The sequence below is a fragment of the Octodon degus genome, unplaced genomic scaffold, assembly GCF_000260255.1.
Source record: "Octodon degus isolate 3935 unplaced genomic scaffold, OctDeg1.0 scaffold00111, whole genome shotgun sequence".
In the NCBI taxonomy this organism is placed as follows: Eukaryota; Metazoa; Chordata; class Mammalia; order Rodentia; family Octodontidae; genus Octodon; species Octodon degus.
The window spans coordinates 3927526-3939716 of NW_004524687.1; the positions used below are offsets into that span (position 1 = coordinate 3927526).

The 12191-nt window shown below is 36.6% G+C and overlaps 1 protein-coding gene across 1 annotated transcript in view; it reads right to left on the minus strand.

Moving 5' to 3' along the window:
• The window catches only part of Rnf17 (ring finger protein 17), a 228465-nt gene that overhangs the window by 166971 nt on the left and 49303 nt on the right, over positions 1-12191 (minus strand). The window contains 1 exon segment of the mRNA XM_004639411.2: positions 10678-10836. Coding sequence (XP_004639468.1) covers positions 10678-10836 — 159 coding nt within the window.

Below are 12191 nucleotides of genomic sequence, written 5' to 3' on the forward strand. Positions count from 1 at the left end.
TCCCACAATATTCCTTTTCCTGTCTCTTGCTTTCATTCACCACCCCCTTCTTCTTGAACGTCCACCTACTCGAGAGACATCTTAGCAGTAACTGGCATAATCATTAACTTTTAAACTACTGATCCTTAAGCCCTACCTCCAACTTATCCACCACAAAAGGACATCATACATAGGGAAAAATGTAACTCCCAAGTTGCTAGTTGTTAGATATGCTGAGTTCATGGTCCCCAAAATCAAAGAATAAATTCTAAGAAACAACAGAGAATAAAAGTAGGAAAATGTATTGGGGAATAGGAATGAGGAATGGGAATAGCTCCTGAGAGGTAGAAGGGGTCCTGATTAGGTTGCCAATGAGCCCACTTCTCTTAATAAAGTTTATAAAGCCACAGGGGTGATTGTAATATGGGTCAAATTATAATCAACCAACCAGATTGCAAGTATAGCCACTTAGCTAATATTGATCCAACAGTTGCAAGGGCACATGGATAATGTCGTTAACCTTGGTTGATAATTTATAGTTTTAGTCTTGTCTTTAGTCAGTTTTACTACCCTCAGTTTTGGTGGGAGAAGATGGCTCACCTCTAATAAGATAATCATTTATGTGGGAAATTTCAAAAGAATAGTACTAATAATCTTAAGCTTCTTTGGTGAAGTACATAAGTCTGATCATAATGATTTAATGTTCTTCAGATGGGCCTCTAGCCAGTTTGTGATGTGTTCTCATCTTCTGACTGACTCCCTTGAGGGCCTAGCTCTGTCTGACTGCCTGTAATATTTCTAGTTTAGCTGTCTATAATCAAAAATCTCCCAAAACTATAGACAGAGATGTCTAGGTTAGGAACAAAGGCAGCCAGAGTGCCAATCAAATGGCAACAAATTCCAGGTGCCCACATATGGGATAAAAAAATCACTAGTCCTAAATAAAAACAGCCAAGCATGAAGGGTTGTGGGTATTTGCTTTCTGATGGCAATTTCCCTTCCAGAGTTCCTATCTATTTTCTTTTTTTCTGCCCCTTTTCATGTGAATCACTCCTTTTTATTTTAAACTCTGCCTCTTTAATTCATTACTGGAACTAAGTTTAAGATACTGGTAGCTGCATGTTCCAGGAGAGCAGTGTTGTGGCATAGTATACACCCCTAGAAGTGACCCACACCAAACACAGGCAGACAGACAGACACACACACATAATTTATTGTTAGACACACATTAAATTTTGTAATAAAGATAAAGAATGGGATAAGGAATGGAGGAAGATAAAAAAATTGATACACAGCTTATAAAATGCCAAAATTGATACCCAGAGGCATTCAAAGAAGGGAAAGATGAATTAATGACTTAGAAATAGAAGACTACCTTATGAAGGAACCAGGCAGATTACAGTAACCAGAAGAAAGGAACAGAAGAGGTCTGTTTGTGAATGCTTACTATGACTATACAATGTGTTCATTCTTATCCTCAAGTCCACTTGGTACCCACAAAAATCTCATGGAAGATATTTCCATGTAGGGAACTGCACACTGAGGTTCAAAAAATGATACCCCCAAGTGTAGCACTTTGACATGCTGAATTGATGAACCATTTTCAGAATCAATGTTTCTCTAACCTGCCTTTGCTTCTCTCTCCAAGTGCCTGGAGGGACTGTCCCTCCAAAGTTCCCTTAACTGAAAAAACTACCAAAAAAAGGGATATTGTCTTAAACTTTCTCCCTAGAAATCTCAAACAGATAATCCAGAAACCACCCTTTTGGTCTACTGAACAGCTATTAAGAGATTACTTGGGAGACTACGTAATACCACATTTTATTTGCAAAAGCATGTTGTCATTAACCCTATTTCTCTCTCCTATGAAGAAGGTATCTATAGTTCAACAATCTGCTCTATACTTACATTTTATATTTTGTATAGCTCCTATGCACATGTGGAATAAATTTGTTATGTTGTTTTTTTTGGTCCCATCTTCTGTTATTTGGGTGTCAGCCATGACCTAGTATGGTGGGTGAGAATGGGATGAACCCTTTTCTTACTGTTACAGGTAAAGGCAGGCTGCAAACAGTTCTGATGGGGCAAAAGAGACTCCATTTTACTTTATAACTCCATTTTAGAAGTCATTTATGTATACTTAAGCTGTAGATAAGCTCACTCCCTTACCCCTTCCCCATGTAGTCAACCATAAACCCATTGAGAAAATAAGATCATAAAGATAAGAACATACAGTTAAAACAAGCTGGGAAGTAGGGTAAATGTTAAACCACAATGTCCCATGACCAGCAGATAGTCAACAGTGTCCGGGAAATGTACTCATGCATTCTTATAAAATTCCTTAGAATGAGATAATATGGTGAAGTGGTTGCTACAAAAACTTGAAAAGTATATAACCTGGAAGTAAACTCCAAACTGGCACCAACATTTGATTTTCCTGACTTGGCAACAGGGTGTTGGTTGCTGGCTTTCAATAAAGCTTCTTTCTTCCTATACTTTTGGTCTCTCAAGAGTGCTTCTCTCACTACCTCAACAGTTCAAACCACACAGCTACTTATAAAATACAGCAAGAGAGTGTAGGAATCTTGAAGTCCACTTTCTTAACACATGAAGACTCATTGGAGATAAATTTGATGCGCCATTGTCACTGATTACATAGGAGGGATGTTATATAACCCCTGTGTATGTAAAAAGGCACACTGGGGTGCCTTATAAATACTTCTGAAAGATCTGATTGGTTTCAAATTGTCAGTGAGTGGCATTTATTACAATATACTCTTAGTTTTAAAGCATACTGTATGAAACTATGCTTTTTGCAAAAGATAAAAGCCAATTGAAACAACCATTTATTGTTCATCATATTTGTCAAAGGACAAGATAAGCTTCCCTTTAAAATACTATCACGGGAGCTGGGGAGGTGGCTCAGTGGAATAAGCACTTGCCTGGCAAGCTCAAGGGTCTGAGTTCAATCCCTGGTTCCACCACACAAAAAAAATAAATAAAATACTATCACATTTTCTTATCCTAATTTCTCCAAACATAAGTATGTAGGTCATTGTATTCACTCTGCAAAAAAATTGTAACTTGAAACAAAGAATGACGTTTTCCTTCCTTAGAATATTTTCTGTTCTCTTGATCATAGCTATCTAGGGTGCAGAAGTAAGGTAGATACCCTGAGGTAGGGGCTATTGAGAAAGCAAGATGTCAGAGAGTAAATGGAAAGAGAAACAAAGCTAGACCAAAGTCCAGAGCCAGTGGAGTTTGAAAAGTGAAGCTGGGCTGCTCCTGGATGTAGTGATCCTTCTACCCTCAGTCCAAGGTACACATCATCTTGAGAGTGGGTCAAGTTACCTGAAAGAGGAAGCTAGCACTTTAGCACCAGCATAAAGGAATAAATGCACAATCACTTTAACTGCTACACTGGGAAGAAGATCACTATAAGATACCAGAAAGCTAAGGCTTTGGAGAAACAGAAAACTATAAAATTGTATGAGACACTAATGGACATTCAGGAACTTGAAAACAAATGTGCGCCTGTGATTAGAGACCCGGATTAGAGCACTGATCAGACTGTAAGCTGGGGTATACATGAATACAACAAATAGCATCTGGGAGCTGCATGACCCTGAGTAAAGTCAGACCAACTCAGAAAGAATTAGTCACCCACTCCATGCCCATACACCGGACTGCTTATGAGAATCCTATATCCTGCCCAAGCCCATTGGCAAGTGCCCATAGTGCAGACCTCCACAACACCACTGCCTACAACTGATAAAGGCAAGGAATCATGAAGGACACCAAATTTGCAGGTTAGAGTGTTTCTCTCTGAAGACGGCAACAAATAATGACTTTGGGCAGAGGAACAGAGTGGTGCCTTGGTTAGAGGGCACTGGCAGTGCTCTATGTGAAGGGCTTGTGCCAAAAAAAATCCCCCCAAAAACAACAACACTGCCAACCATGGGATCTGTGAAAAGAACTTGTGCCAGGGCAATTACACTATGTCTTCTCCTTCTCAAATTAGTTGAGATAGTTAGATCCTGAGACAGAGATAAAGGCCTGCAGTTGCCCATGCTCAGAGCACTGCTTGGCAGGAGCTGGTCCAGGGCAACTGCTAGACTTGCAGGCCTCCTTGCTCATGGGCAGGCATGGTGGAAAACCACGGTGGGAAGAGAGAAGCTCAGGGACCTGCAACTTAACTGAAATGTGGCACAAACAGGATACTGAGGATATTCTGATTTTGAGCCCTGAAACTATTTGTTTTGTTCTGTTTGTTTAGATATTCCATTTTTATTACAGTAGCACCTCTGTTCACGAACCTAATTTGTTGTACAATTTTGGAAAACATAGCTACATTTGTGCTTGTGTGGGAAAGATGGCTACAGTCCTGTTTGTCACCCAACGCAGAGTTTGCAAACAAAATTTTATCAGATTGTCTGCCAACAAAAGCACTCAGGAATTGGTGCACAATGGTATTCATTATTCTTCTCTTTTCACTTTTATTCTCCCTCATTTCTCTTTTCTGTCTTTCCTATACCCTTACCTTACCCTTCATACTTTATACCTATCAACTGATCTGACATATAGGAGTTGTCTGTGTATGTACCCAAGAGAATATCCAAAGCTTTAACTAAGTAATAGTTTTTAAGGGCATGTTAACGCTTACCAACACTGCACAGAGGATCCAAACATTAACTACAAATACATTAACAAGCTCTGACAACCTCACAGTTTCACTGCCCCACATCCCCTCTCCTGCTGCCATATTTTCTTTCAAACTTCAACACTATTTCTTTTCTTCAGCTATAAAAATAATCCCAATAAAGGGTGACTTCTTCCTTTTCTCCTCTTTTGCTGTAATCTTTTTTTTTCCTCCTCAAACCTCTCCACACCCCAGGTTAATTCTTTATACCAGGGGTTGAAATCAGGACCTTGTGCTTGCCAGGCGGGCACTTTATGACACTGAGCTATATCGCTGGATCACCCCAGGTTAACTCCTGAAAGTACTACAGTTCAGTCTGTAGTGAGCCTTGATAATAGGGTGAGGTTGTTGAAACAAGTGATATTGTACATGACTGATTATTGGATCTGTTTACATTTATATAACCTATGCTTGCAACACAGTGACTGGGTCTCATTATATTAAACTGAATAAACCAAGGAGATAGATAATACCAACAGAGAGAAGAGGAACAGGTGAAAAAGGAAGAAGAGAAAGATGAAGAGGAAATGGAAGAGAAAGAGGAGGAAGAGGAAGAAGAGAAACAGGAATAAGTGGAAAAAAAGGAAGAGAGGGGAGGAACAAGGGAAAGAGGAGGAAAAAGGGAAAGAGAAGAAAAAGGGAAAGATGAGGAACAGGAAGAAAGAGAAGAGGTAGAAGAGGAAAAAGAGGAAGAAGAGAAGAAAGGGTAGAAAAAATGGGTAGAAGATGAGGAAGGGTGGAAGAGGAAGAGGAAGAGGAAAAAGGCTGGAAAAAAAGGGATGAGGCAGAAGATGAGGAGGAAGAGGTAGAAAAGAAAGGAAGAGAAGGCAAAAAAAAAATCACATTTCTGGAAAGCAGACACTAGCTTTGCCCTCCCCCTTGGACAGGAGCTTTCTTTCCCTCAATAAATGTATTCTGCACATAAGAAAAAAAATAATTTTAACTAAATTCAGAAATTTTAAATCTAAGTATTTATTGCCTACTCACTTCTACTTTGAGAATTTTAACTATATGAATATAATTTTCTTGATTTTGGCACAGAGAGAACTATTATATGACTGATCTGTAAATTCTTCATGTTTAGATAATTTTTGTTATATTCATTTAAGTCTGTAAATAATTTCACGATGTACAATCTATTATTAATCTCATGTTATGTATTCATGTCAGAAATATTTTTCTAACATTCACTCTGTCATCTTGTATCTTTTCTTTTTAATGTATTTAGTACAGGGTCTATAGGGTCTCTATGTAGACCAGACTCATAGTGATCCTCCTGTTTTCAGCCTTCCAAGTGCTGGGATTACAGGTGTGCGCCCCCACAGCCAGTCTCAATGGCCATCTCAGCATGCCATGGGAGTGGGGGTAGGGCTGTCACAACACACCAGGGATGGAACCCTGGCCACTGCGCTCTGCCTAAGCAGGTGTTTTAGTCTACTGAGCTACCTGGTCTGTCCCCATCTTGTATCTTTCACATTTCAATTTTGTCTATAATTTTTAATTTGCTATATAATTATTGATTTTCAATAAAGTTAATAATGGGGAAAAATGACAAAACTGACTTTAAAAATTGATGGAGAAATAAGGACATCCCCCTTCCCCCCAAAAATCTTATGAAATTCATGAACACCAAACTGGCACTCCAAAAAATTCTCAAGAATATGCTAGATAGATTATGAAGGCAACAATGTGGGAAAAAAAAAGTCTGATGGAATGAATACATCAGGAAGGGTAAAAAATGCAATAACAGCAATAAAGCAGTATCTTTCAGTAATAATATCAGTATAAATAGCTTCAATATGCAGTGGTACCTCAGTTCATGAACTTCATTCTTTCAATAATTCTGGTCACAAAATGAGTTGGGTAAGAACCAAATCAAATCCTGGGGGTCACTTCAATGTTGACATGGAGCAATTTAATTCGGTTCTCATCCAATTAGGTTGCGATCAGAATCATGGAGAGAACTGAATTTGAAAACAAAATTACTACTGTACCATGATCAAAAGATGCAGCTGGGGAGATGTGATCAAGGAACAAAACTCAATGTGACACTGATAGAAAAGAATTTTTTTTTTTTTGAGCAACCAGGGATTAAACTCAGGCCCTTGCGCTTGCCAGGGAAGCACTATTCTCCCCAGCCCCAGAAAAGAAATTCATAAACAAAAAAACCAAAAGACAGAACAACAGTCAATCTAATGGCAGTCTGAAGGACGACATTTCAAAACTGATTAGAAAAAAAAAAAAAACTGATTAGAAGTGAAGGTCACTACATAGTCATTCAGGGAACAATTAAACAAGAGGAGATGACAATTGTAAATATATATGCACTAAACACAATGCACCCAATTTCATACAATAAACACTACTATACATTAAAGATTACATAAACATCAACAAAATTATAGCAGGGAACCTCAATACCCCACTATCACAAATAGATTAAGTAGACTGAAATCAACAAAGAAACATCACAGTTGACCCTCACCTTTGAACAAATGAATGTTCCACCCAATAATAAGATATACACTTTTCTTAGCAGCATATGGAACTTTCTCCAAAGTAGACCACATACTAGGCAATAAAGCATGCTTACATATAGGCAAAAGAACTAAAAATATACTATGTATCTTATCAGCTGCCTGTGAAGCTAGAAATGGCAAAAGAAACTCTGAAAACACCTGGAGGTTAAACAATTTACCTTGAATAATCAATAATTCACAGATGAAACCAATTCTAGAAGTTAGAAGCTAGAGTGGAATGATTACACTAGTACAATTTACTAGAACATATGGGACACAATGAAACCTCCTTAAGGGGGAAGTTTATAGCCAATGCGAACATCAGAAGAACAGTAAGCAATCAATAACCTACTGACACACCTCAAGGTTCCAGGAAAACAAGAACAATCCAAATCCAAAGCTAGTACAAAAATATCAGTATAAAAATTGAGATTAAAACCACAATATAAGGGCTGGCCAAATAGCTCAGCGGGTTCAAGGGGTTCAATCCCCGGGCCTGCCATGCTGGCCCCACCCTCCAGGCTCACTGAGATGGCAACTGAGACTGGGTGTGGTGGCATGCACCTGTAATCCCAGCTCTTGGGAGGCTGTAAACAGGTGGATCACTACAAGTCTAATCTAGTACAGAGACCCTGAACACCCTGTAGGAAAAAAACCAAAAAACCCCCCACACATACACAAAACAAAACAAAAAAGCCCCCAAACAACAGAAAGAATCAATGGACTGAAGAGCTGTTTTTTTCCCAGTACTGGGGATTGATCTCAGGACCCTGCACTTGCCAATCAAGCACTTATTCTACTGAACTCTCTCCCTGGCCCCAAGAGCTGGTTTTTCAAAGGAATAAACAAAACAGACAAATTCTTAGCCAAAATTACCAAGAGGAGGAAACAAAAGATCCATTATTAATGCAATCAGAAATAAAAAGTGTGAAATTACAACAGACACTGCCAAAATACAGTTTTAGCCAGGAATATAGCTCAGTGGTACAGCACCTCCCTGGCAAGTACAAGCTCTTAAATTCAATTCCTAGTTGAAAAAAAAAAATCCAGATTTTTAGAATCTACTTTGAAAACTTGTACTCCAATAAATTGGAATATTTAGAAGAAATTCCCAGTTACATCTGAAATACCAAAACTGAGAAGAAAAGATATAACAACCTTGAATAGTCCAGTAACAGGCAATACAATTTAAAAGTATTAAAAAAAAACCCTACTGAGAAAAGCCCAGGACCAACAGTGAGAGATACCACCAATGTTTCTCAAACTAATGAAATTGACAGGAAAGGAATACTGCAAAATTAATTCCTGGAAGCTAGTATTACCATGATTCCAAAACCAGACAATAGCTCAACTGAAAAAGAAAAACACATTCATTACATTCTCTAATGAATGCAGATGAAAATATCCTCAACAAGATACTGTCAAGCCGTATGCAATCTATTTTTGAAAAACATCATACATCATCATGACCAAGTAGGGTCAATCCCTGAAATACATGCATAGTTTGACATACATGCAAACCTTAAAAAAGGTAATACATCACATAAAGATGAAAAAAATCACATGATCATGATAGATGCAGAAAAAGCCTTTAACAAAGTTCAACATCCATTTATGATAAAAACTCTGAAGAAAATTCACATAGATGCTCTTATCTCAATCTGATATAAGCCAATATCATATTAAATGCAAAGAAACTGAAAATTTCCCCTTTAAAATCAGAAACAAGACAAGGATGTCCACTATCACTACTCCTGTTTAATAGATTACTTGAAACATTAGCCAGAGCAATTAAGCAAGAGCAAGAAATAAAAGGGAAATATATAGCAAAGGAAGAACTAAAATTATTATTTGCACATGACATGATCTGATAACTCAAAAATTATATCAAAAGATTCCCAGAATAAGAAAATTCAGCAATGTAGCAGTATACAAAATTTGCACAAAAATCAATAATGCTCCTGTACCCCAACAATGAGCTCATCAAAAAGAAATTTTAGGATAACAATACAATTTACAGTAGCATCAAGAAAAATTAAATACTTAGGAATGACCTTAGCCATGGAAGTAAAAGACTTCTACAATGAAACCTACAATATTCTGAAAAAAAGAGATTGAAGAGAACATCAGAAAATGAAAGGAAGATCTTTAATATATTTTTGGCATTATCATCAAAAATTTAACAATTTTCTCAGTAAGGGACGAATCTATACACTTTTATACTTCCATTCTTGTATACAGGCAAACAGGTAAAGATATAGAAGTTAATATTAAGGATAATTCACCACTCAAATTTTTTTGCTCCTTAATATGCTTAAAACATTTGCATCTTTTCAACTTTTCCACTTCATATTCAGGCTGATGTTCACCTGTTATTAAAAGGATATAGTATATACATTCCTGACAACTCAACATTATAAAACCTATGTTTGTAAATTAACACACGATGTCAGCTTCTAATAAATCCATTTATGTCTCTTACTGACTAGTTCTGACAATTTTTTTCCTGTGACAGGACTCAGGGAACCTGGAACTTATTCTACAGGTAGACTAGGTTTAGGTTATTTCCACCTTTGGGAATCTCCATGGATGCTGTTTGGTGACACAACTGTAAAAGTTAAGGTTGATATTACATTTCCCTCCTCATAAGACACTAAAAATTAAAAAGTTATTTAAGTTTAAAAATTTTTGTAAGAAATACATGATGATCTTAGTGTTCTGGTATTCTGAAAACCCATGGAAAAAAGCTGAGAGTTAACTACCCTTTTAAAGAGCTATCACCTGACTACAGAAATAATACTTTTTGGTATATGTACACATTGAGGAAAACATTCCTTTAATAAATCAAAGAAATCTTAGCCCTAGCACCATTCCAGTGTGTAACAAATTTGGTTGTTTTAGGAAAACATTTAATAGAAGTCTAAAGCATGGCAAATTCACATACCTTTAGAATTAAAACAGTAAACTTAATTGCCTACTCTCCTCCAAGAAGCCCTAGGAATGGGAGCCATACATCTCTTGCTGAAATGCTCAATATTAGATCAAAAACATAACATAGAAAACAAGGGACAGGGGCCGGGGAGATGGGTCAGTGGAATAGCGCTTCCTTGGCAAGCACAAGGGCCTGAGTTCAATCCCTGGTTCCGCCAAAACAAACAAACAAAAACAAACAAACAAACAAACAAAAAAGAAAACAAGGGACAAGTATCACACACAATCATGTTTTCTTTTGATAATCAGTTTAGAGACAAGGGGACAAATGACATAACCTGTCAGTTTTTTTGTATATCTTACTCTAAAAAATATGCCAAAATTCAATTTTAGCCCTTAGCTAATTTACCTGAATATTTTTATGTTGAATGATTCCAAAATTTTATGCTTAGAGTAAGAATCTAAATTATAGCTAGTCTATGAGGGTTGGCCAAGTATAACAATATTTAAATAAATTTGATATTTTAACTTCAATTAATGTTTTATTACCTAGTTCCAAAACATCTGAAGGATCAAGATGTAAACTCTTATTGCAAATTTGATTCACTTTCTTCTCCAATACTGATATATCTTTCACTTGTGAATATTTCCGAATGTAGAAGTGACAAGGGTGTATCACATGACTTACAAAAACAAGCTCTGGAGAATCTAGATAAAAATCAATATTAAAAGACCACTGAGTTAGGGAAGAATTCATAAAAGGTAATCAACTGTAATATCCTCTAAGATATTAAGCATCTGTAACATTGAAACTAATAGAATACTTAGGCTTATTAAAGTCAAAACCCAAAACATCTCGCAAAACAAATGGACCACTTTTTTAATATTAATTTTATTGAGTGGACTACCTTTAACAACGAATTCTTTAGCAACCTGAATTGTAAATACCTTCTCTAACTTGCAAAGTATCTTCTATAAAAAGAATCACAGCTCATGTGGTAAACAGGTTATAAAGTCAATATATACTATAGCTTCAACTTGTTAGAAAACTTCAGAATATATTTATGAACATGTTTGGAACTCAATGTCAACAAAAGTGTAAAATGGAACTTTAAACACGTAACAGTTTATCATGAGCATCACCTAAGTAGCATGTTTATGTATTGCATATCCTGAGTGTTGTTGAAGCAGGTGACATTTCAACCAGTTGATTCTTGCATTAAATAAAATTGAAAAAATTGCTGATTCTTATATTTTTATATAACTGTCATAAAATAAAAAATATGCAATTTTGGCTATTTTATATTTAAACAGACTGTTACATGGTTAAAACTTAAATCATTTTTTCTTTTACAGAAAGAATTTCTATAAAAGATTTTTTTTCTCAATTTACTCATGCTAACAGCAGAAACTACCATGCCCTCTTCTCAGCACAGATCAATAAGCAGAGAAACTAGTGCCTGTCAGAAAACTATCAGTCTGAGAGGAATATGTAGATTCTCGGCTGCGGTGTCAAGATCTGGTTTTCTTTCCAGAAAGCAAGAAGGGAAACAAAAATGGATAAGGAAGGAAATAGCACAAAAATTTCCTTATCCACTGTCTCTTTCTCCTAATACAAAGCCCTGTTTATCTGAACAAGGTGAAGCAAAGACTTGAGATGAAGTCTATTTTTAGTGCAAAGTTAGCTTTTTCCTTTACTCAAAATTGCCTCTCATATTTCTTAGGAGCAATAGGCCAGAGCAGCTAGTAAAAACAACCTCATTGGTAATGATTAGATTTCTAGGACAGCTCACAAAAGCCAATCTATACAATAGCAATAGAACCAAGATAGCTTATAGCTACCTTATATCCCAAGTCTTATAAATCTGGTTAAAGAGGTGTGCAAAAGTGTCTGGGAAAAGTCAAAATGTAGGGTAGCACTTTGGAAAGTGTGTGGCCTGAAAGAGGTGGATGAGAAAGATGTGCAGATAGCGGAGAAATGTTCTCCATCTAGGAGTTAATTAAACCAAGTATGTCTACTGATACAAAAAGATCTCCAAAGTATAATGTAAAAGAAAGAATGT